General features: G+C 37.1%; 1 protein-coding gene and 1 long non-coding RNA gene across 5 annotated transcripts in view; one reads left to right on the forward strand and one right to left on the reverse strand.

Moving 5' to 3' along the window:
• capn12 (calpain 12) overlaps window positions 1-6,346 on the forward strand; it is a 33,533-nt gene extending 27,187 nt beyond the window's left edge. For 2 of the 3 annotated variants that reach the window (XR_007181529.1, XR_007181530.1), the window contains 4 exons: window positions 485-601; window positions 3,063-3,731; window positions 3,871-3,923; window positions 5,523-6,346. Coding sequence is in view for 1 of the 3 variants with exons in the window: in XM_048167754.1 (XP_048023711.1) it covers window positions 485-601; window positions 3,871-3,923; window positions 5,523-5,549 (197 nt within the window). In the remaining 2 variants the exon portion in view is untranslated. The remainder of the gene's footprint in view (window positions 1-484; window positions 602-3,062; window positions 3,732-3,870; window positions 3,924-5,522) is intronic. The other variant, XM_048167754.1, reaches the window with a different exon arrangement.
• Window positions 504-27,047, reverse strand: LOC125253723. 2 transcript variants are annotated; one of them, XR_007181532.1, is made up of 5 exons: window positions 26,056-27,047; window positions 12,743-12,773; window positions 10,715-10,776; window positions 3,351-3,514; window positions 504-634 (listed from the first exon to the last, which is right to left on the reverse strand). It is a non-coding gene; the product is annotated as an uncharacterized LOC125253723 (long non-coding RNA). The 2 variants fall into 2 exon arrangements; XR_007181531.1 differs by lacking the exons at window positions 12,743-12,773; window positions 26,056-27,047 and having other exon boundaries at window positions 10,715-11,088.
• Window positions 27,048-27,162: the final 115 nt, after the last annotated feature.

Genomic DNA, 27,162 nt, shown 5'->3' on the forward strand with positions numbered 1-27,162 from the left:
TAAATTTTCATGCTTGGAAAACCTGCGCTCTGTGAACAGAACCGGACTGGACAACTAGTTTTCTGTCACGTCATGCAGTGCGAGAGCGCCGTTCTGCGCTGCACAAACACCGCGTGTTGCAGGTTTTCATGTGTGGTTTTGGGAACTTACAGTGACAGAGATATGAGGGTTTTCGATCCAGTCACTGCTCCCGTCAGTTTTGATTATGGTTACTGATAAGAGAATATGGGTTTGACTCCTGTCAAACGTTCATACAGACAGTATCCGAGACGCTACTGTAAGTTGCTGTGTGAACGAGACATTTCAATACTCTCACCTGTAAGTAAATGCGGTTATCAATCCCAAAAACTGACAGTGTGATACATGTAGCCATACACAAACACCACACCCTGTGTTTATATGCAAAGGGAAATGTACAGTCTTTACACTTCTCCGCTGCACTCGCGTTCCCTCCACCTCTTTCTGTGTCTGTTTTTACCCTCAGGTGTGGAGTGTGACAATGTTGTGGAGCAGTTGTTGTGGGAGAGGTTTGGTGCCGGTGAACAGTACCTGCCCTTCTATGGCTTTGTGTCTTGTGTTGCCAGACTGCAGGTGCTCTTTGGTAAGTCCATGACCAGAGAATCCATACTGTAATCTATAGTCAAAATAAATGAATAAATAACCACCCATACTTACTGGGAACATAAACCTATCTATTTGTGCTCCTGGAAAATGTCTACTACTTAAAGGGATAGTTTACCCAAAAATGAAAATTTTATCGTCATTTACTCACCAAAATCTGTATAATTTTCTTTGTTCTGTTGAACACAAAGGAAGATATTTTGAAGAAAGTTAGTAACCAGGCCACTTTGGGGCACCATTGACTTCCATAGTAGGAAAAAAACTACTATGTAAGTCAATGGTGCCCCAAAACTGTTCAGTTTAACACATTCTTCAAAATATCTTCCTTTTGTGTTCAACAGAAAAAAGAAAATTGTACAGATTTTGAACCACTTGAGGGTGAGTAAATGACGATAGAATTTACATTTTTGGGTCAACTATCCCTTTAAAGTCACCATGAAATCAAATCATGCAGTATTTTTGACACTGGTCATAAAACCAGTCATAAGGGTCAATTTTTTGAAATTGAGATTTATACATCATCTGAAAGCTGAATAAATAAGCTTTGTTAGGATAGGACAATATTTGGCCGAGATACACCTATTAGAAAATGTGTAATCTGAGGGTGCAAAAAAATCAAAATATTGAGAAAATCGCCATTAAAGTTGTCCAAATGAAGTCCTTAGCAATGCATATCCACTCACAAATATACATTTTTGACTTATTTACTGTAGAAAATTTATAAAATATCTTCATGGAACATGATCTTTACTTAATATCTTAATGATTTTTGGCATAAAAGAAAAATCTGTAATTTTAACCCATATAATATATTGTTGGCTATTTCTTCAAATATACCCATGTGACTTATGACTGGTTTTGTGGTCCAGGGTCACATTTATTATAAATGATTTGTCTGTGCACATAATTTTTTGTTATTCATGTGCCCTCATAATCTTTAATCAAAATAACTTGACGTGGTGCGATGGCGGGACAACCTGTCACTCACATGAGATCCACCAATAGCAAACCATAACCATCCCCGATGGACAAAATTAAGTCCCGCCCTATATTTTTTCTCTTCAAGAAGCCCTTTACTCAGATATATGTCACAATAGGGAAGAAAATATATAGCAACTTCCGTTTCATGCCGACTAAGAGTTTGGATGTCATAATTATGATAAACAATTTTGGTTAGGATAAAATTGATTTTTTTGAGCACTTTTTTTTTTACACTTTCTGACCGAGATGAGAGGATTTCTAGTGCTAATACATCATAATGAAAAGTAAAGGATGTACAATTAGGTGTTTCATTGATGATATGTGTTTTATATCATACTTTTGCTTTCACAGAGAATGATGGAAAGTGTATATATGTGTTAATATGACGGAATTTTCCGTATTCATTTTCCACTGGTGTTTTACCCGTATTTTGTATTATGCATTACATTTTGTTTTTTAGGCTTAAAGGAAATGTCTGTAAACTGAACAGATAATGTCCGGGCAGAAAGTCACCAGTACCTTTTCCGTTGTTGTGATTTTTCTTACGGTGTATTTTCATCACACAAGTCTGTCGCTTTATTAACTGCCTCGATGAGTAGTGTTTTCTGCCAACCTTTATTTCCATTCTTTATCAACAGTACAAAACACATTATGACTAAATTTCATAGCCTTTTAACTTTGTTAGAATCAGGACAAATTTGTTTCTGGTATGATTTTAAAATTGAAATGCCTAAAACTAAGAAAGTGACTACATTACTTTTCAAAGGTTTTGGATAAGTAAGATTTTTTTTTAAAGAAACTAATGCTATTACTCAGCAGTATTGAACATTGACAGTAAAAACATTTATAATGTTACAAAATATTTCTATTTAAAATAAATGCTTTTCTTGCAAACTTTCTGATCATCAAAGTATTTAGATAATATTAAAATCTGAAGCAGCACAACTGTTTTGAACATAAATAATAATGAGAAATGTCTCAAATCAGTGTATTAAAATGATTTCTGATGGATCATGTGACACTGAAGACTGGAGAAATGATGCTGAAAATTCAGCTTTGCATCACAGGAATAAATAAAAAGTAGTTATTTTAAATTGTAATAATATTTCACAATATTAGTGTTTTTACTGATCAAATAATTGTTTCCTTGGTCAGCATAAGAGACCTCAAAAACAATAAAAAATTATAATAATATATAAATGCAGTAGTCACTTTATTAGGTACACCTGCTTGGTAATGCAAATATCCAAACGGCCAATCATGCAGCAGCAAATCAGTGCATAAAAACATTCACACATTTGAATGACAATCAGTTGTTGTTCAAACTAAAAAACAGAACGGGAAAGAAATATGATCCAAGTGACTTTGACCTTAAAAATGATTGCTAGTGCGAGACGGAATGGTTTTAGTTTCTCAAAACCTGCCGATCTTCTGTGATTTTTGTGTATGACAATCTCTAGAATCAGCAGAGAATGGCGGAAAAAAACACAAAAACATCAAGCGAGTGGCAGTGCTGTGGACAAAAAATGCCTTCTTATTCAGAGAGGTCAGAGGGGAATGGCCAGACTGGTTCAAGCGGACAGGAAGGTGGCAGTAACTGAAATAACCAGACGTTACCGCAGCGCTATGCAGAAGAGCCTTTCTAAACACAGTGTGTCAAATGTGGACATTCTACAGCAGCAGAAGATCATGTTCCAGTCCTGTCAGCTAAGAATAGGACACCGAGGCTACAGTGGACACAAACTCACCAAAACTTGTCAGTAGAAGACTGGAAAAACATTGCTTGGTCTAAAGAGTCCATTCCTTCAGTGACATCCAGATGAAGTTTCTTGCTGACAGTGTGAATCTATGGCTGCTTCCTACACATCTCTGGCTTAGATGTATCCTTTAATGCCCTTTAAGCACTGGAATGCTGCTCATTCAAACACACACAAACACAAACAAAATGAACATTGAATCAGATACGTCACTTTCATAAAGGGTTGAGGACAAAAACACTATCCATTATGATTCATATGCTATTTATTATTAGAAATTTGTAGCCATTTTGTTATTTATTAAATTTGTTATATTGAATATACGGTTTGCCCATTAACATATGGTTATCACTGTCTGCATCCAGTGTGAAGGTAAATATAATCGTGTAGCGCTGCATCTCATCATGAGGTTTATTGGCTGTGGAGATGTCTGTGACGTCGTTAGCAGTGTGCACATTGTCTGTAAACATGTTAATTGCAAGGATTCAGCTCGCTGATTGTTTCTTCTCAGATCTCTACGAGTCGGAGACCAACCCAGAGGTGAAGGACAAGGGCATCAACGCTGTAAGATCTTCTCCAGCTGCCTTGTTTGTCAAAATCAGCTCAGTTCTTTCAATCTCTTCCACAGGCATCTTTGACTAATGTTAAAATGATTAACACAATATAAAAATATCAATCACGCACGGCATGTCCAGATATGATCAAGAGCAATTCGATATCAGCGACTTGCAGAAATTTATAGTCAATAAAAGTACAGTAAACAAGGCAAGCTGAGTGATTTTTTTTAAATGTATATTATTATTATTACTAAAATAGATAGAATAAAAATAAATAAATCCTATTTTGAATTCTTATCCTAGAGATGGTTTCAACAGTTACACTTAAAAGGATAGTTCACCCAAAAATGCAAATTCTGTCATCATTTCCCCTCAAGTGGTTCTATATATCTTTCTTCTGTGGAACATAAAAGACAATTTTGAGAAATTGCTTACCATCATTTTTTAAAATATTTTTTATATTCCACAGAAGTAAGAAAATCATACACGTTTAGATCGACATGAGGGTAAATAACCCTCTGGTGCTTTTCGTTTTTTTTCTTCAATGAAATTAATGTACTATATTTTAGTTCAATAATGTTTTTTATTTAATATTTTATACGTTTGGGGGATTTTATGGTACTAAATTATATTTATGCAGTAGTTGAAATCCAGTTTTGAGCATAGACCTGAAATTTCCATCTTAAACTGTCATAAATCTTGCATGCTTTGGAGCACAGATTTAAGTTTTGTCTCTTTTTAAAGAAGACACAAAAATACTATTTTCAATTTTAATATTAAATATATATTTTCCAAAACATGTTTTATTCTAAAACTGCGAAAAAATCAAAGCCATAAATCTAAACAAGTTATGTTCCAAATTTGAGTTTGATATCTCAAAAAATTAGCTTTCAGTATGATTTTGTTTGGGCGCAGTACCAAATTTTTCCACTAGACAAAATCCGTTTCTTATTCATTTCCAATGCGGGCATTTTTGACCGCGAGGAGTACAAGCATGACCATTTAACCTTTTCGTATCATGTCCATTATTTTTATTTATTTTATTTTTTTTGTGTGTGTTTACATAGCAAGTGCCAAAATCTTTACCAAGTTTCGTACCATTCCGATAAAGTAAAAAACAAACAAGCAAACAAACAAACAATAAAACATAACCAAAGAGCACCAAAGGGATAAATACAAAGTTCTGTCATGAAACTCTAGATTGCACAAGCTGATAGGTCCTTAACCCAAACTGCTTGCAATCACATCATTCTCTGTAGGGCACAGCTGACTGGTTCCTGCTGTACCAGCAGCCAATGAGCTTCAGAAACCCTTCACCTTCCCCAGCTCCACCTGTATAGATCTGCTAAGTCCCGTACTTGCTCTGCAGTAGCAGCATTAACAGCAGCAGCAGCGTTGCAGATTTATTCCGCCAAGACCAAACATATCAACACTGTCACATCCATTACCACGCCAAACACTCCTAGAGTTGTCATGACAGAAATGACATTTTTAGGTGAACTATTCCTTAGGTTATATGCATCTATACTATGTATGTACAATATAAGCATGTATTTATTAATGTGCACAGCACATTCACTGAATCGTTTCTCTGGTCTTTGTGCAGTGGCTGCTCAGGCTGTTGGCTGTGTGAGCCTGTCCAGACCCGACACCTCAGCGGGACAGACCTGCTAGGCCAAGACTACTCTGACGTCATCCATCTGGGCCTACGTCTCCAACATCACCCCCTTCTATCTCATTTGTGATCTGCGGACCTTTGCCCTGCAGTTGCATCCACCCACTCACTGCTCCATCAGTTGGGGTCTATGACCATGTAGGTCATTACTGCCTGGTTACAAAACATTTCATCCCCATTAGATATTTTAAAGAGATATTTTACTTGTAAATTAACATTCTGTCATCATTTACTCACCCTCATGTCGTTCCAAACCCATATGACTCTCATTCATCTGTGGAACACAAAAGAAGATATTTAGCAGAATGTCCAAGTTGCTCTTTTTCCATATAATAGAAGTGAATACAGACCAGGTGATCACCATTCACTTTCATTGCATGGAAAAGAGCAGCTTGGACATTCTGCTAAATATCTACTTTAGTGTTCCACGGAAGAAAGAAATACATAGTGAAGATAAATGATGACAAAATGTAAAATGTTTGGTAAACAATGTGTTTCAATCTATATCTAAAAAGCATTTTTTAATAGAGCTACCAATTTAATGATTTAGTATGATTCAGTGGTAGCAAATATTGATATATTTCTTGTAACAAGCAGCCTAATTGCTTTTTTTTTTTTCATTCATATAGCATGACTCGTACTTCCTCTTGTACTTTGTTTCCCTCTTATGAACATTTATGTCTCTCTGCTTAATGTCTTCAGAAGTTGCGGATGTTTTTATGCTTCCAAATATAAAAGCACAAGTCATAATCTTTCATCACAGGGCATTTCTATATTAAATTTTTTTCTGTGCGTATACCTACACCTCCACACACACACACACACTCTCACACACACACATTGTTCAGGGAGCGAGATAGTAGCTGTGGGTATTAAAAGCGATGTCTCAGCAGCCCTGCACGCACCGGCTCTATTCTTATCGCTCTGACGCCACGCACAGCGTCATCACGCCATCGCTCCCTCCTCCGCTACGCTCTCCCTGCATCCCTCCCTCTAGCTCTCTCTAGTAACTGTCTCATTCTCACAATCTGCTTCCTCCTCCTCGTGTACCTTGCGCTCGCTCGCTCACACATGCGCGTATGCTTGCTCACACACACACTCGTACGCTCTTGTCCTCTCTCCCGCTGCTCCTATTAATAGAATCCTTTGCTCACACAATGCTTCCTCCCTGCCGTAAGGTGACCGAACAGAGGTTGCCCCCAGCAACAGTCCAAGCGCCTCTGGAAACAGCTAGAAAAGCAGGCATGCATGTCTGTCATTGCTCTCTCGATCATACTTTACCAGTTACATCTTGTACTTTTTATGCCATAATCCCTTTGTGTATTGGCTTTTTTAAAGCTGCTCTTGACTTGGTTATCCCTGTCTGCCCTGTCCTGCTCTCTTGTCTGCCTGTGAGGTGATACATAATAATAACTTTTCAGTTATATCTGGAGAAAGTCATCCGTTAGTGTTGACCATAAGTATGCGATTTGATATCTGCCATTTTGCTCATTTCGGCTGCCACGTGACTGACTACTCTAAAGTTGATCTGTAATGTTAAAATCAGAAAGTGTCCATTTTACACTTTTAAGAACCTTCCAAAAAAACAAAAATCATTAGGCACTGGTAAAACATTCCCTGTAATGAAATACTGGGCATATACAGACTACTCACTTAATTGTAAATAACATGGGCCCTGTCATACACCCGGCACAATGTGGCGCTAGGTGCGACGCAAGTGTTTTTTGCTAGTTTCAGCCTGACGCAGTTATCATTTTCACGTCCTGAGTCAGTTGCTTAAATAGCAAATGCATTTGCGCCCATTTGTGCGCTCATTGGCGTGCTGGTCTGAAAATGAGGTGTGTTCAGGTGCATTGTTGGCGTGTTGCTATTTTGAGGCAACTGAAAATGACTGCGCCATTGACTAACAAATAACTGGTCTAAAGTCAGTATTTTTTAAAGAGCGTGTTACTTAGTAATATGCACCTATAGGTGGGTGCACAACACACCCACACTCAGGGACGCGCAGCAGCACACAAACATGCTAAATTTAAAAAAATAAAAGGATTACAATGTAAAAGATTATTATTGTGTGCATAAAGATAAAAATGCTTTAGTGGAATCTGGCTTGTCCCGTAGATCTGTTTCCTTGCTAGAGAAGCATTCAGTTTTTCCGTTTGCAAATTCCGCCATGTAAATAGCGAATCCGCCATGGCACGAGCGCAACTGGCTTTTAAAGGGAATGGGAGATGAGACTCTGATTGGTTTATTGCATGTTATGCACAAAACACACCCATTACTCATTAAGAGAACAGGGACAACCCTTTTAGACCATGCGCCGGGCACGCCAACCATTTTCCCCCTTGTTAAACTAGCACGTGGATTCGGACACGCCCTAAGTGCACTTGCGCCGCGCTCTTTAGACCATACACATAGATTGTTAAAATAGGGCCCACCTATTTTAATGCGTATTTTGGGATATTACACAAACACCATAAATTCTAACAATGTGCATAAAAACTGGATGGATTGTTTTATTCACCAGTGTTTTTTTGCATATTCCAATTTTGTGCACAAGTTAAATTCACAACTTTGGATGGAAACATAGCTAATGAAGAAAGTTGCTTTTAGGGGCCCATAGTATAGTTATGGCCAGTGTTGATAACACATTACAAGTAACTTGCATTATGTAATCAGATTACTTTTTCAAGTAACTAGTAAGGTAACGCATTACTTTCTCAATTTACAACAAAATTACTTTTTCAAATAAGTTACTTTTTCACATTTACTGACTGACAGCTCTCCTGTCCCCATTTTAAGAGAAATAAAGTGCTGTGTAATGTTGTGTGTGAACATGATGGTTGATGCTAGACCAAATGTGAACATGAGTTTACTCTTACTTGCACGAACACATTCAGTATTCTTCAAAATGAATAAAAACTGTGAAATGCAAACTCAGAATTTTACCCAAATCTAATAATTAACTATATTAAATTACACAAATATACTTTATGTATTTGATCTCAATTTATTAACCAATGTCTTTGCTGCTGACCTTCAATGATCCAATTTAACCATACTAATCAGCAAAAATCTCTGTATATAGTTTTAGAAATAAGAGTGTTGAACTTCCTCCTCCTGTGTCCTATTCTTCTTTAATCTAGAGTGGCAGCACAGCTGAAAGGTTTGTTTGAGCTGCGCCCTCTACTGTACAGGCGCCTGAGGCTTATTCATTTCACTTTTGGTGTGAAAAGGCCTTAACATTTGACAAAATAGAACATTTTTTTTGTTATAAAAAAAAATAAACAAGCAAGCCCAGCCCAGGTGAGAAAAAGTAATGAAAAATAATGTAATGCATTACTTTTCATAAAAAGTAACTAACGAAATTAGTTACTTTTTTGGGGAGTAACACAATATTGTAATTACTTAAGTAACTTTCCCCAACACTGGTTATGGCATCTACTTGCAAACATTCTTGCATTTAAGTAATATATATATATATTCTATGTATGTTCTGTCCGCCAATGAAAAACACTTTACAATTACTCCTGGGATACTAGTCAAATGGGATAATAATCAAATGAAATCCATGAAAGTCACTTATCCTCAAAGTAAGAATATTACTTTAAAACTACAAAATAAGTGCCATGCCACCAAATACATACCATTCTAAAGGAGTCACAATGTTTTATCATAGTGATTTGGCTTAAAATAGAAGCATTAAAACAGAAGGTAGTGTTTTCCTGTGGACAGAATGAAAGTGTCTGCCAAAAACACTGCAGACCAAGGTTATTCACACAGACACAGTAGCTTCTGTACAAATATTGCATTTGACAAACAATTTTGAAGAAATATTCATTTGTTAACCATCGGAAAAATGCAGCATAATTTAATATAATTAAAAACACTTAAAAAAATGCTGGGTTACTCAAGTTGGGTTAAAACCCAGTGGTTGGGTTAAATGTTTGCACAACCTCCTGGGTAGTTTGATTTAACTCAACTATTGTTTAACAATGACTGTATTGCTTGCTTAAAATGAACCCAAAATAGGTTTGAAATTAACATTTATTTATACGTTTTAATGAATAATAATTAAACAGTAAACATATTAAATTGCTTATTAATAAATGTTCACCTTTTTATTATTATTGTTGCCTCTGATTTTAAGCCAGCCATATTGTCAAAACTGCCCAACACTTTGTGCAAACATTTAACCCAATCGCTGGGTTAAAACTACAGAAGAGGATTGGGGCCAAGCAATAATAAAAAAATAAAACCATCTCGAGATTAAAGTTGTTAAATTTCGAGAAAAAAGTCGAAATAAAATGTTGAGAATAAACTCGTTAAATTACGAGAAAATACTTGTTAAATTTCGAGAAAAAGGTCGAGATAAATATTGAGAATAAACTCATTAAATTATGAGAAAAAACTCGTTAAATTTTAAGAAAAAAGTCAGATAAAATGTTGAGAATAAACTCGTTAAATTACGAGAAAAAAAGTTGTTAAATTACGAGAACAAATTCGTTAAATTATGAGAAAAATGTCATTACATTTTGAGAAAAAAGTCGAGATAAAATGTTGAGAATAAACTCGTTAAATTACGAGAAAAAAGTCAAGATAAAATGTTGAGAATAAACTCATTAAATTATGAGAAAAAAGTCGTTAAATTACGAGAACAAATTTGTTAAATTACGAATTTGTTCTCATAATTTAACGACTTTTTTCTCATAATTTAACGACTTTTTTCTCAATTTAATGAGTTTATTCTCAACATTTTATTTCGACTTTTTTCTCAAAATTTAACGAGTTTTTTCTTGAAATTTAACAACTTTAATCTCGAGATGGTTTTATTTTTTTATTATTGCTTGGCCCTAATCCTCTTCCGTATTAAACAACCCAATCACAGGGTTTGTTAATTTCCAACCCAACTTGAGTTGATTTTAACTTAACATTTTTTGTGCAATAATAATAATTATTATTATTGTTAGCTATTCTTCCTTTCACTGAGATGTGAAATCTGTCTCTGACGCAATGATTGATATTTTGATCCTTTTACTACAGCCATGTGTAGCAGATTTGCTCTCCAATCAGATAAAGCTGATTTGTTAAGAAAGCTCTGTGTATCTATTCAAAAGTTTGCCTACCTGAATATGTACAAGCCAAGATGACAGATGGCCAGAAATATCGAATTCTGTGGGGGAATTTTCTGAGAAATGACGAAAATAACCAAAGAATTAGACTCAGGGTATCTGGCAGAACATTTACTTTGATTGAATCTAATTACTAAGGAGGAAATAGGCACAGCAGCTTGCCGAACATGTGTTCGTGCGACTGATTCAGAATCGCAGAGTTGAATGAATAAACTCCAACCTTTTCTCCACCTCCCTCCATCTGTGTTCATGTTATAATTCCTTTTTCCGTCACCCCTCGCTTCATTCCCCCCATTGATCCCATTGGTGCGCCGCAGTGACATGCTTTGCCTCTATTTCTTGCCGACACTTGGTAATTTGGTACAGTTCTATGGGGGTGGCTACAGGAATAGCTCCAGAGTTGTAGTGCAGCGTGTGTGGGAGCGTTTTCCAGAGTGGAAGCTCCTTAAGGAAGGTGCCTTCTTTAAGCTGACTGCCAAGATGCATTTTTAGACCTGGCTGGAGAACACAATACTACTGAAATTGATGTCACTGGATGTATTTATAGATATTTACTTGAAAGATTTTATGTATTGACGAGGCAGTTGTGTCATTTTGAGCCAGAAAGCGTCTGTCTCTGAGCTTCATCACGCTGAGAATATGTATCAGTCGTTTTCACGCAAAGTTGTACTATAAATGAAGAGAGCGTTTGGGAGTCATTGCCTATGAACAACAACAACAATATGGGTAAAATGTCAACTCTTTTGGGTGTGAGTGCATCACACACTGACTAATGCGTCACTCAAACTGCATTTGACTGTTTGCCCCCACACTGAGTACTTTGTTAAATGTTCACTTTTACGTCAACTCATTAAGGGCTGACGCATTAATGAAACTGGGGTGAACTTGATACATTTTTATGCATGTTTTAAAAATACATACTGATAAATTGGCAGGATGGTGTAGGTATTTGTGTGCCCACTGCAGTGAGGTTGCATACAGGAGGAAAAGAGTAAAATGGTATCAAAGTAATACGCTGATAATCAGCAGGTACATTTCTTCTCTCAGCCCTGTTCTAATTGCTAACTTACATCTGTATTTATTGAATAACAACTACGATAATTGATCGTAATTGCACTGTTAAAGGTGCGTTAATGCTATATAATTACAGACTGAAGTGCCTTTAGTTCAGCCTAATGACAAAAGTGCGCTCTTGCCTAAATTGCTCAATTATTTAGGCTGCATGCATATGCCCGACTACATTTCATGCAGACAAATTTGAATACTTTGTGTGAACCATGCACTCAAAGAAGCTTCAAATCTCTGAGGAATGAATCTTCTTGCATAAATGTCAACCTTCTACAACCATAATGCCATGGGCCATTAGTAAACATCTCCCAGGCTTGTGTCTTAGCACTAAAGAAACTGAAAACTGTGCAGTTTGTGTTATGCTGGGTTAAAAACTACCCTAGTTGGGTTGAAAATGGACAAACCCAGGGATTGGGTTGTTTTACCACAGCAGTTGGGTTAAATGTTTGCCCAACCTGCTGGGTAGTTTTATTTAACTCAATTATTGTTTAAAAATGACTGTACTGCTGGCTTAAAATGAACCCAAAATAGGTTGGAAATTAACCTCTAATTTCCCACCTATTTTGGGTTCATTTTAAGCCAGCCATATAGTAATTTTTAAATAATAGTTGAGTTAAATACAACTGCCCAGAAGGTTGGGCAAACATTTAACCCAACTGCTGGGTTTGTCCATTTTCAACCCAACTTGGGTTGATTTTAACCCAGCATTTTTTAGAGTGCTCCATCAGACGCTTAAAATTTAATCTCAAACTAAATTTGTGATTTACACAGCTGTTATCTCCAAAATTTATAATCACTCTTGCCTGATTAAAATATGGGATTATGTGATCTCTTTCCATGAGCTAAAAACAGTTCGGGACATTTACTGTAGCTATACAGTCTTTGGTTCCAGAACATTTTATTTAAAGGGATAGTACATGCAAAAAAATGATAATCCTGTCATTATTTACTCACCCTCGTGTCATTCCAAAACTGTATGTTTCTTCTGCGGAAAAAAAAAAGAAAGATATTATGAAGAACATTGGGAACCAAACAACACTAGATCCCCTTGACCTTAATTATATTTCTGTTATGACAACTATCAGAGTGTTTGGCATGGTAATGGATATGACAGTGTTGATATGTTTGGTCTTGGCGGAATAGATCTGCTACGCTGCTGCTGCAGAGCAATTACGGGACACCGTACATACATACACAACATGCTGCTGTGAGCAAGTAAGACATGCCGCTGTACAATATATGTAGCATACATGAATTACCGTTAGCAGATCTATACAGGTGGAGCTGGGGAAGGTGGAGGGTTTCTGAAAGCCAAGACAAAACAATGGCAGTGACATATTTTAAGATATATCAGTGCAAGTTGCCTCAGTTAAGACAGCTCAAACATGCATTTTAGTTAAGATGTGAAACCAGGATTCAAATACCCCATTATCCCACACAATATTTTAAGTCATTATGACAATTATGCTTGTTTTCAAACTTTTTTTTATTGCTGTATTGATTCATTAACACAGTTAATCAAATATATTAGAGTAATTCATCATGATTCACTTTGTGATTCATGTGCTGTATTCCAGAACTTTGTTCAATATTTTTAGCATTTTAATTAAGATTAGAATTAGATTATTTTAATATATCAATTTCTTAATCTAAATAATTTGCTGAGGCCTCCTTGGCCATCTGATTGAGAACTGCTCTTGTCAGAGGCAAAATTCACCTGCACGATGCCAAATTCACCTGAATAGCCAGGATTCATCTCTCAGAGGCACATTTCACTACTCTATGGACCTTTGTTAGAGTAAAGGCCATGGTTAATCTGATGCAAATCAAAACACGGCTGTTAGGGACAAATGTTCAGTTTGTTTAATATGTCATAGTGTTGTGTACCCCATCACAACCTCGTTTTCATTTGTGTCAAATGAAAGGGGTCATACATACTATGCTTTTTTTACATTTTAAGTTCCTTTAGTAAGTAATGTTGCTGTTTGAGCATGAAAAAGGTCAGCAAAGTCACCCTTAAGGGAGTTATTCTCTATATCAGAATCTTTCTTGAACTCTCTGAAACGTAGTTTTCCGGTAACGTACACATCATTAATATTTCTGCCCAAGGCATACACAAAAAAGGGGCGGGGCCTGGTTGATTTTGTAGTGTGTTTCCAAACAAGCTCAAAGTGATTGACCAATCACAACACACCCGTCCAGCCGACCAATCAGAGCACATTGCGCTTTTCAGAAGGAGGGGCTTCATATATACAGGAACTAAACAGGGGTGTGCGTTTCCCGAAAGCATCGTTGGTGAACTATGGTCATAAGTCCCATTGAACTCTATTGGTAACGACGGAATTTACGACCATAGTTCGCTTTGGGAAACACACCCCAGAGCATTACTGACAGACTGCAAGTCAGAACTCGCAGTTTAAAAAAAGTAATTTACTCTTTTCTCGCAGTTGCAAGTTAATATTTCACAATTCTGACTTTTAAAAGTTATTGGGCCCTATTTTAACGATCTAAAGGCAAAGTGTAAAGCGCACGGCGCAGGTGCACTCAGGGCGTGTCCAAATCCACTTTTGCTATTTTAACGACGGAAAAACGGTCCGTGCGCCGGGGCGCATTTTTGAAATGGGTTGTCCCTATTCTCTTAATGAGTAATGGGCGTAACGTTCAATAAACCAATCAGAGTGTCATCTCCCATTCCCTTTAAAAGCGAGATGCGCTCGCGCCATGGCGGATTGCTATTTACATGGCGGAATTTGTTGGCGGAAAAGCTGAATGCTTTTCAAACGAAGAAACCGATCTGCTCGTGCGCGAAGTTAAAGCGCGCGAGCAGATCATCAACGGGACAAGCAGGATATAACATTATATATATTATATAATTATATATTATATAACATATAACATTATAAAATACACTGACTTATTAAACACACCGATTCAACTGAGGAGTTCAACGAGTGATGTTTTGCTGAAATTACCTGTTAAGTGGCCAGTCAATCTTTCAGTCTGCGTTGGATGCAGGCTTTCAAATAGGTCCGCGCGATGAGTCAGTTAATATATATATGTGTATTGGCACGATTGTTCAATTAATTAGCCAATTTCGTTCATCATTATAAGTAGTAATAGGCTGAATTGAAAATAGGTAGCCTAATTCTAATACACGCAATGACTATTCATCATTACATTTTTATATGTAGCCTACACAATAATATTCTTTTACACTGTAATCCTTTTGTTTTTAATATTTGGCATGTTTGTGTGATGCGCATCCCTGTGTGTAATAAGCAAAGTCAACGCGCACTGTGGACGCGCCCAGAGGCGCAGTTTCTACCAACGCGCTCTAACAAAAAAATATTGCGCCATTGACTTTAGACTTTAGACCAGGTTTGAGTTGGTCTATGGCGCAGTCTATTTTCAGCTCCTTAAAATAGCAATGCGCCGGCAATGCGCCTGAACACACCTCTTTTTTAGACCAGCACGCCCATGGGCGCACTAACTGGCGCAAATGCATTTACTAATTTAAGGACGTGGCGCTGAACGGGAAAACGCGAACGGCGCCGGACGCAAACTAACAAACACACTTGCGCTGCGCCTTGCGTCGCATTGCGCCGGGTGTATTATAGGGCCCAATATCACACAAGTAAAAGTCAACATTTCCTTATACAGATTTACTGACAAACTGTTGGGCCCAGGCCCCCTAATACAAGAATTTCCCCTTATGTTAAATTTGATTCAGTCATAATAAATTTAATTAAATACTACAATAATTTTAACATATTTTTACTATAAATCAAAGATCAAGGCTCTTGGCAAGATTTTGATTTTGCTATTAGTACATAAACCTATAAAACAGAAATATTTGACATATATACTGTATAAAGATGACATATTTCTGCACAGTGCTGTTCACTCATCTCACTCACACCCCTCTCGTCTTCAAGACAACACCACGCTCTTTTCTTCTCCCAGCACGTCTGAGCCAATCAGAGCACAGAAACCAAAATTAAATGCAGTTCTAAAATAACAAACACAGATTTTTGCATCAAAATGCACAGGAGATGCAAACACAATCTCTGAGGTAATGAAATAATACATTAACAAATGACGGTGTGTTTCACTTCTTGAGGACATTTGTGATGATACTAAGCTTACTGAAGAGCGTTTCTTAGATGCGATAGACAAACAAGCTCAGATGGTTCTTCAAAGGAGAGGAAGCTACTTGCTTAATGGAAAAGTTTATTCAAAAATGAAAATCTTGTCAAATCCGAACCTGTACAACATTCTATTGTATGTATTAAAAAAACAAAACAAGACATGCAGGTTTAGATTAAATGATTTAATTTTGGGGTAACTATCCTTTTAAAGTGGACATATCATGCAAATCTGACTTTTTCTGTGTTTAAATGTTATAATCGGGTCCCTGGTGCATCTACCAAGCCATAAAATGTGATTTTGTTTTGGTAAGCCTTTCTCTGCAAGCATGTGAAAAAACGAGCCGTTCTGATTTCACTCCCCTTGCGATGTAGGAAGGAGATCTTGTTATAATATGACCGCCCCTTAATCTGTATGTTTCCACCCACAACTCCGCCATTTTGTTTTCGCAAGCAACAACGGTGTACCAGTAACTCTGGTGATTTAGCTACAACCCTGATCAAACACACTTGTTTTCGTGATGTTTGCAAATTGTCTTTCTAAATGTTTCGTTAGCATGTTGCTAATGTACTGTTAAATGTGGTTAAAGTTACCATTGTTTCTTACTGTATTCACAGAGATCAGAGGAGGCATGTCGTTATTTTCATTTTTAACGCAAAAACGCCTGCAGTCTGTATAATTCATGAATGCATCTCCATTCTGTATTTCAGTGTGCTTTAGCCACATTAGCTGTGCAGCACGCTATCAAACTCATTCAGAATCGATGTTAGCGAACATCCACAAAATACATGCCATACCTACGTGATCTGATATGCTGCATCACAAACAGTTTGTAATGAACCATTTTGAGAGTTATATTTGCTGTGTGAGCTTCTCCTGTATTATTTATGTCTCAGTACGAGCTCATTTGCATTTAAAGGTACACACACCAAATCGGCACATTTTTTCTCCCACCCAAAAATAGGCAGTTAAAACATGGTATAATAAATGATCTGTGGGGTATTTTGAGCTGAAACTTCACAGACACATTCTGGAGACACACTGAGACTTATATTACATCTTGTAAAAAGGGTCAAAATAGGTCACCTTTAAAGGTGCTGTCACATTAGCGAAATGTCACGGGCAAATATGTCTAGCACTTTTCACACCAAAGTCACTTTGTCTCAAACCAATCAGCTTTTTGTTGGTCAACATGGCAAATTGACATGACCAACTCTACCATGAGCGAAATTTTCCCCCCTGATACGAAACTCCCGATCGGAATGACTGGATTTCGTCCATGAAATTTCACAGAGCAATGGTAAATGTGACACTTAAAACTGAATATTTTTCCCTTCCAGTTTTGCTAAGCATATAATTGACATCCAGTATAATACGAGTTCTAAGTAACCTTTTTGTTTGGAGTCCCACAGCAATACCTTGTTTGCAATAAACACCAATCGGAGAACGAGGTTTGTCTAGTCTCGACCGTGGGTGAGCGGTGGGGGGTGGAGGTAATGACGGAGAAGAAGAGTGGCACACAGGGGGGTAGGGGGAGTCAGAAAGGGACAGTTTGTCTTTCACCTGACGTGTGCAGTGTGCTCAGACAGCACTCCTGGACCCCCCTTCCTCCTATCTCCATCATTCCCTCCCACCTGCTCTTTCAATCTCGCTTCCCTCACAACCTCCCCCATAAAAATAGGGCAACTGTTGCATAAGCATTGGAGGAGTGGGGGAGATGGATGCGAAGAGCAGGAGAGAATGTGGGGGTTGAGAGAAAGAATTGCTGGAGACTGATGGATATGCAGAGAGGTGGTAGAAAAAGAGTACATTCTCTCTCTCTAAACCAGCGCTGTTCCTTTCTGTCTGGCATGCGGCCTGCTGAAAGTAGGCTACGTTTGACGCGCTTGAGGTTTACGCTGTCTGAGTCACACTACGCTGCTGAATACTAAACCCACTGATTGCATTTCAGTAATGCTTGAGCCCGCCGGATTGCACAGTCTTGCATGGAACAAAATGGCAATTCATGTTCTTCTACACAATGGAGTGCCAGTGATAGCTGGATTAAGACAGACAATTGGCAACGTTGAATTGAAATTATAGTGCGACGTTCTCGTCACATGTAACTTGTTTAAAGTGGTCCTGTTCAGGCACTTATCAGTGTTTGTTTCCTCAAACACATTCCAGAGGTCTGAATGCGGAAAATTTTTCCGTCAGGTTATCAAAGACAGCACGCAGTTTCCTTTTCCTTTGCAGTTTCCTCGAACACTCAGAGACTGCAATCCTGACAGGAAGTTGTGAATGTAATGGAGAATCACATAACTCCCGTCACTAGTCTGCGGTTTAATATTGGGCAATGTACTCATCAAAATACTTGACTATGTAGGTCAGGGTCACCCAGACCAGACCGCTGTTACCTTTAGGATGTTTATGAAGAACCGTAGACTCTCTTAAAGTCCCCCTGTAGTTAATCATTTTATCCCTTAAAACTCATCTTTGGGCACCAAAATGACACATTTAAATGTTTTTTTCCTTGAAAAAAATTCTTCATGCCTTCAACAGCTTGAATGTAACTCTACACCCTTGCCTCATTTTGTATACGTAGTTCTATGAATATGCAAATTAGCCCCGCCTCCACTCCCATCCTATCTTTAGATCACTGCAGTTTTAAAGAGAAAATACTCAGCAAAGGTGCGGACTTGTCTTAAAGCATATTAAAACACCACATATAAACAACATTAAAAGTTTAATTTTCACCACAGGGGGAGTTTAAGGTTCCAAACTGGGATTTTCATGGAGATGCTATTGAAGAACCATTGTCAGAGAACAGTTCCTACCATTGTTTTCTTAAAACATTTTAATAATGTAGAGAACCCTTTTCCACTATAAAAACCTTTTGTGTAATTGAAAGTGGATGTGAAAAGTTTTTCATGGAACCATAGATGTCAATACAGAACAATATATTTTAAATCTTAGATCCTAAATTTGTGCCCTCAGCCACAAGGGGTTTGTTAAAGCAGCAACTTGAAGTTTAGTTTGTCTAAACAAGTTATCAGGAAAAAGAACATAGATGCAGGGGAGCCAATCACGTGGCTCTATTTGGTACAAAAATGTCAATTCCGAAGCTTCTCTCTCACATTCTTTCGGAGCAGACAGACGTACATGCGTGGCGATCCCGGATGATGAGAACTCTGGGGAGGCAGAGCAATGACCTCATGCTGTCTGCCCCTCCAGATGTTTCCAGACACGACGGAGAGTTTCCCCATTTACGAGACAGAAGCAAAGGGAGAATAAAGGAGACTCGTTTCTTTATGGGGTGTGATGGTTAAAGATAATATATATATATTATAATTTACAAAGAATCAAACCTAAGATCATACTACAAGTAAGACATGACAAAGGTGTAGATTACTAGTTCCTACATGTTAAGGTACAACTTGCTGAAAAAAACCCCACTTAAACCGGCCTAAGTTTAGCTGGTTTAGATCAGATGAAAAGTGTCCAAACCCCTCTAAACACACTTGGCGGCCTCAGAAAAAAAAAGGGGGCACAAAAATCACTTAAATGACTTAAAGACAAAATATAATTAAAAACCAAGATCTAATTCACACCCTAAACAGGTTTTTTTTTTATTTGAAGAAGCAGGATTATATACATTTTTCTAGTTATGCCAAGTTCTAAAATATTTTATTGAGTAGAAATTGTGAGTTAAAGTTATTTTTAAAAATCCTTATCCAGTAAATTACAAACATCTTGGGAAAAAAAAAAATTATTGGTCAAAAAGAATGGGAAATATAAAGAATATAAATATGCTTTTAAAATGTCTGGAATTCTGAAACTTATTTTAATTATGATTATTTAGTGTGCTCATGATCATCTCCTAGTGTCTGTAAATTAAAAAAAGGAAAACAAAACTATTATTAAGTATTATTGTAGACAATTTCACAATTGTGATAACACAATTATCAACATTGCAAATCTAGCTAATTTTATTTATTTATTTTTTTTAAATTAATACGCTGTAAAAAATAATTGTTGGTTTAACTTAAAAAGTAAGTTACCTGGATGCTATTAAAATTAAAAATTTGAGTTAAAATACAATGAAGACGATTGGTTTAATATACAAAAACTCAAAATGTTATATTATCTGAACCACATTAATTATCCAAGTTGATTTGACAAAAGAAAAAATGTGATAAATCATGAAAATTATTTTTTAGTGTATACATTTATAATGCTATATTTGTGTTATTCACTATGGCATTTATAGATCAGTGGTTTATTACTTTTTTACAGTATTGTTTATTACATTTTAAAAAATGATGCTACTGCAAGGGTGTTTATAATGCAATGGTTAATGGAGTGAAGGCAAATTTCACATTATTCTCTCTTTGAGAAGCCTGACTGCTTTGAGCAAATGGGAATACAAAAATTATATTTGCTGTCGTCTCTTATTCACCACTAAGTTGATCCGACTACAACGACTTCCACTTCTGAGAACCCCGTGAAAATAGTCATGGGGGTCCTCGTGGGGTCAACAAGGTTGAGAACCACTGCTCTGTCCAGCAAACCAGCCTATAGCATGGTTTAAAAAGTTTTTCAGTAGGGTAATTTTAAAGATTTAAGCTCATCTTCACAACAGAGAGTATTTCCTTACACATTAGCATTGCACTCACTGTACTTGATGCTTTCAATGCAAGTATTATTTTCTTAAACAACTTAACAACATGTCCGCAGGGAAGCCAAAGTCTGTGTAAACAACCCCCACTTTAATGGAGGATACAGCCGCAGACAGTCAGTTTCAGTTCAACTGCAGATGTTCCTGTTCTCTGCAACTCCGTGCGTCTGTGCAAACACAGTAGTCCAAGCCCAAAAAGTAAACGAAGTTCATGCAGTGAAGGTCCAGGGGAATAACACAGAAGCAATACAGGTTGTGCAGTTTTCTTCGAGAATTATGAGACTGTTTTGGCTCATTTTGATTTGTGGTACTGGGAAGTTAGAGAAAGAGGTTATGCAACGCCGTTAGGGTAAGCAAGCATGCCAAGAGGGGTGTCAGCAACACAGAGCTATTGTGGGATGGGCCTTGCTGTTGCCTGGTTACAAATATTTTGGGCAGGGAACCAGGCAAACATGTCCCGCCCCTCCAGGAAACAAGACACTCTCGTGATTGCTGCAGGGGTTCAAGTTGTACAAAGACCACAGAGACGAAAACAGAGAGAGTCGGGTAAACAAAACACAAGGCCCTCCCCTGCATTAGAGGACTTTTCTGTAGCAAGATGGCAAAGGTTAATTAAAATAAAAAAAACAATATGGCTCTGAAGTAGAGCCAAAACAGGAAAACTGAGCTTTATTTTTTGCATAAAGCCAAATGAATGCATGAGAACACCCATGACCCGTGAGTGCAGTTGGGCAGTTTGAACTGAAATGCAAATAAACATATTTTCCTATTCATTGTTCTACCAGGAACACACGAACTACAGCAACTACAGTCACCTAAGAAACAACAAAACATGTGACGATCATCTGAGTAAACTGTGCATGTGATTACAGGACAAATCAGCATGCCAAATCACCTGCCTATATGTTTTCTCTTGGGTTAACTTACTTAGCTAAGGAGGAGAAATACATTTTACTTTTACGGCATGTTTAAAACAGCTAATATAATATAGCATAGGTGCACAAACTATTTAAATATTAAAATTATTAAGATTAGGGTCCAATTCTCACTATTAACTAACTGTTAACTATGACTTTTGCCTCAATAAACTACTAATTACTGTTTATTAATAGTTAGTAAGGTGGTTGTTAAGTTTAGGTATTTGGTAAGATTAAGGGATGCAGAATATGGGCAAGCAGAATAAGGCATTAATATGTGCTTTATTAGTACTAATAAACAGCCAATATCCTAGTAATACGCATGCTAATAAGCAACTTGTTAATAGTGATAATGAGAACTGGACCCTAAACTAAAGTGTTACCAAATTAAAACATAAAAAATAAAGTAAAAATATGCATATGAATAGAAAACACTAAATGTTAGGCTGCCTCATAACTTTGGCCTGTTTTAATCCTGTAATGCTCAACATGTTCTCGAGATCTATCGAGATTTTTTACATTTCCGTATCATTGCAGCCTTTTAGAGCTTTAATGACTTGCAGTGTCAATCAATTCTGAGTCATTTTTGTACTTCATAGCACACAGTTTCACACCACAGCTTCTGTCTTTGGAACAGCTAGACTGTCAATGGATTAACAGAATTTTTGATTAATATTCGGTTGTAGTTCCTGCACTTTCTGGTTTTGCCAGTCTTTCCAGTTCATTTACTGCACAGTCTGCACCTCTTAAATCAGTGATTTTCAATCCTAGTGCCGGGGATCCACAGCACTAACATGCTCAGTTCATTTCCTAACAAGCTGATGATCTCAAGTGTGTTAAATAAGTAAGACATACAAAATGAGCAGTGCCGCGATGGATCCCACCAGGATTGAAAAACACTCTTCTAAATGTTCAGAGTTTTACGTATTTAAAAAACACGACAGTATTGTTGCACACGACATTAAAGACAAAAAGACTACTGTAAACATTATACACAATATACAACAGTTAAGTGGGAATCTCATTACTTGATGTATTATTAATGATCATTGTCTTTTATAACATTTGCAGTTACAGTTTCGTGCCATTGTGTCACATTTTTTTATGAAGCTGTTAATGGGTGCCACGTTTTTAAAAAGCTGTCAGAAACCCTTGTTCTACATCATGCTTTAAATGCACCAATGTTAGGGAAATTTGAGTGTCTAATGGCATGATTTATTTCATTAATTGCACTATTTCTTTGACGTTGATTGTAGATAACTAGATGCAATTAGTTATCCTGTATAACATGAATCAATTTGCTTGTACAATAGCAACCAATATAGTGACCAGTATCAAGCTTAGTATCACAGAATGATCCCATACTACACATACCGTATATTTCAAGCGTTCTGGGGGTGTACGATAGTGTTTGGTGAAAAACAAACTGAAATTTAATGATGACCTGACCTTGACAGTTGTTTTTTTGTACACAACTACATGATCATGAGTGCCGCAGTTCACTCCGACTCGCCCAGAAAAAGCACAAAAGTTGTGAGAAATCAAGATTAATAAAAACACAACATGAAATACAATGCTAAAGAAGTATTTGTGTACTTTCTTCACTGAGTTAAATATATCCGGACTGGAGCTCCATTTGTCTGATGACAGTCAGAATGACAGTTGGCAGATGTGAACACGATAACTTCTTGTTACAGCTATATTCACCTCAGAGAAGAAGATGCATAGATTGTATTTCATGTAACGGTTTTGTTCATCTTGATTTCTCACCACTTGTGCACCTTTTCTGGGTGAGTCGGAGTGAACTGTGGCTCTCAGAGTCTCACAAATGCACAGTCGTGCATAGAAGACCAACAGCCAAGGTCAAGAATTTCATTCAATTGTATACACTATTGTATACACCCAGAATATACAGCATGGGATCATTCTGTGATACTTTTGTGTCTTTTTTAAAAAGCTTGATGCTGGTCGCAATTTGTATAATATGTTAATTACAGTAGCTAAATAATTACTAATGTCTTAATCAAAAATGTGCCACTGTTCAAATTGTCCACATAGTTTGTACATTAAATTAAACCAAACCAGTTATACCTGGATTTCCTGCTGTGTAAGCAACGTTTCAATTATTAAAAAGTTTAGCACGTGCAGAAAAGAGTTTTAGCTTTAACTGCAGAGTTTCAGTGAGATTTGTTAGATCTATAAACCTTAAACTTGATTTAATATTGGGGGTTTGTTGTTTTATAGAATATAAACTACTTAAAAGAAGCCTGATCCAGTTCCACAATCAAGTTAAATGGTCACCAGCCAGTCTTTTGTGTTTATGCAAACCTAAAGTTGTGTAAAAGACAAAGAAAGTACTATTTTATTGTGTACTATAACAGGTAACTAACTATCCGACAGATTATACACATTTCGAGCAGTCTATCCCTTTAATCGAGCGTGGTTTTGATACAGAGCTATCATTTATTTTAGTGCAGCTACTCTCCGTTTGCACGGTTATGTAGCACGATGGCTACATAGCTAATGGGACTACTAGCTGCAAAAATAAACGACGACTGAAGTAAGCCTACGTGTGGTCTGCTCATAATAAACTAAAACGTGTAACTATGCGCCTCTTAAGATCTCGTAAAAGTCAAAAGAATGTAAACATACACACACACACAACCGAAAGCGCGCTTTCCCACAGGCAACGTTCAACCACTGCGCCGCCCCTTTAAGGGTTACCACGGAAACCGGTTGCTACGCAGCAAAAACAAAAAAAGTACCAATCGTCGTGACGTCCTTGCGTAAGACGTGCGGGAACGGCGTTTCCTCGGCGACGAGACGTTGTATACATACGCAGGTTTGGTTGTAAACGTTGCGGGATTGTTTGCTTTGAGAATCCGTTCGGTTTGTTTTGCATTAAACCACAGAATGAGAGACGGTTAACAGACGTTTGTTTATTATGCTATTGTTTCCCTTGCTCTGCACATTGCTTGACTGGAATGGAAATGTTATGGTGCAGATCAACTGAAAAGTCACAGATTCTTTCAAAAAGACGTTAGGCAGGACTCAGTCACCATTCACTTACACTACAATGAAAGTGAATGGTGCCGAGACTGTTATTCTGTTTAACATCACATTTTGATGAAAAAAAAGTGCAGGTTTGATGAGTAAATGATGACTTTTCATCTCAGCCACAGTCTTTTTCCAGGTTTAATGAGATAAACTAGGCCTAACACATGACATTTGCATTATGATGCACCGTCACACTGTTTTTAAAGGATTATTCCACTTTTAAATAAACTTTTCCTGATAATTTACTCACCCCCATATGTCATCCAAGATGTTCATGTCTTTCTTTCATCAGTCGAAAATAAATTAAGGTTTTTGATGAAAACATTCCTGTATTTTTCTCCATATAGTGGACTTCAGTGGACTCCAAACGGTTGAAGGTCAAAATTACAGTTTCAGTGCAGCTTCAAAAGGCTTTAAACGATACCAGACGAGGAATAAGGGTCTTATCTAGCGAAACGACAGGTCATTTTCGATAAAAATACAACTGTATATGCTTTATAAACACAAATTATCGCCGGTTTCCGCATTCTTCAAAACACTTACGCTGAATGTCCCTATTGTACTTAGGGAATGAACGCAGCGCCAGTTTTCGTAAGTAGAATAGGAAAGCCGTACAGCGTAAGCGTTTTGAAGAATGCGGAAACCTGAAGTACATTCAAGGCGATATTTTGTTTATAAATCATATACAGTTACATATACATAAGGGGAAAAATCCTAAAATGTTTTCATCAAAAACCTTAATTTCTTTTCGACTGAAGAAAGAAAGACATGAACATCTTAAATAGAGTAGATTATCAGGAAAAGTGGACTAATCCTTTAAAGCTAACTATAGACACATCTCCCTATCTAGTTTATCTTTAAGCATCCCACATATAATTCCTCTGACGTTTTAATGCGAATCTGGGGTGTTCTGACTGGCGGATATTGGTGAAATGTTTGCCTCACATCGAAGTATCCTACTCCGCATTAGTCATTCTTGTTCAGTCGTTATAACGTCTACCTCTCTGGACACGGCGGTCTCCGCCGGTGACGTTCACGCGCTGCTGACTAATTGTTTTCCCCCACCGTTCCTTCCCCACCGTCGAGCTATAATGTGTTGATACACTCCAGTGTACTTATCTATTCTTCTTCCCGCGTTTATTTAAGTGTTAAACAAGCCACTCTCGTTTCCTTACACACAGAGCAATGAATGAATCATTTTTTCCCTACATGAATTGAAAAGTGACACTCATTATGACTTCCGTCACTACAGCCCACTGCCCGACTTGGAACTTGTACACGCTTCTTGTAAATGGCGAGGGTATCAGGCATAATAATGAACGCTTTGTTTGCTGAATGACATTGCATTTCAATCATTTTAAGCATATAAGAGATTGCAAAACAAATATTTTGCATTGAATATAACAATCTTTTTTTTTTGAGGTATATGGTCAGCAGATTTATATAACATTAATAATAAAAATAATAAAGAATTAAATGCATAACCTTACCCTCAACAGAAAACAGGCGATGTAAATCTCTGCTCTGACCGGCTCTCAAGACTGAAGGAAGCTCCAGTGTATCGGGGATTCCGTGGGGCGTGTCGGTGAGAAAGTTTACAAGTGGTGTCAAAACACATGGTTTCCCTCCTGCTTACCTCAGCAGATCTTTAAATTAGCTTTACGATTGCTCAGGTGTTTTCTCTAGCTCTGTAATGTGCCACATATAGGGGTGAATTCAGGTTGATTGGGACACTTTTTCCCACAGTCATCTCAATGGCAAATTGTATCCGTCCTGAATTCACCCTATAAAACACTAAGATAAAACACTTTATCGACCACTTTTAATGTAATTACCGAAAAATAAAATAAAAAAGAACTGATTAAACATGGAAAATTATTGTGACTATTAAATGGATTATGATATTACACTGACATAATGATTTTTGTTCAGCGTATCCTTTACGAAAATTAAAAAATTTTTATAGTAAAAGTGTAGTAATCATGTTTTTTGACGGATTGATTAACATTTGTTGTTAAATACCATGGTTGAACTATGGTTAGTGTAGCCAAAAACCTGTATATTAACCGTGTTTTTTTATTTTTTTTTATTTAGGCCTATTTATTTTTGTTGGTATAGGGATAGTTTTTATAGCTCTCAACAGAAAGAAGGCAGTATCGTGAGGTTCTTTTATTTGTTTATTATTCAATGTTTCAATCTCTTGTCTTTGATATTTCAATAAATAATATTTCTTTCTAAGTGTATTCATTTAAATACACAGTGTATTGTAAAATAATGGTTCATTTAAACCTGACAGTGACATATAAATAACATTAAGCTACAGCTAAACATAAAGCATTTTTGACGTAGCATAGGCAAAATATGCACAAACCGTGTCGTTTCTAAATATTGTCCGTTAAAACCATGTAACACTTAAAAATATCTTGTGGAAGTAGCTAATAGTAAACGAATATTCTTGACCGCGCTGTCTGTTTCTGTGGGTGAGGGAATCCCTTACACGTCATATTGCTTAGATACCGAAAACAAAAACACTGCTTTTGGACCATATATGGGCACCTACGTCAGCGGAACACCAGTAAGAGGAGGAGCCAGGACTC

Source organism: Megalobrama amblycephala, linkage group LG19 (genome assembly GCF_018812025.1).
Source record: "Megalobrama amblycephala isolate DHTTF-2021 linkage group LG19, ASM1881202v1, whole genome shotgun sequence".
In the NCBI taxonomy this organism is placed as follows: Eukaryota; Metazoa; Chordata; class Actinopteri; order Cypriniformes; family Xenocyprididae; genus Megalobrama; species Megalobrama amblycephala.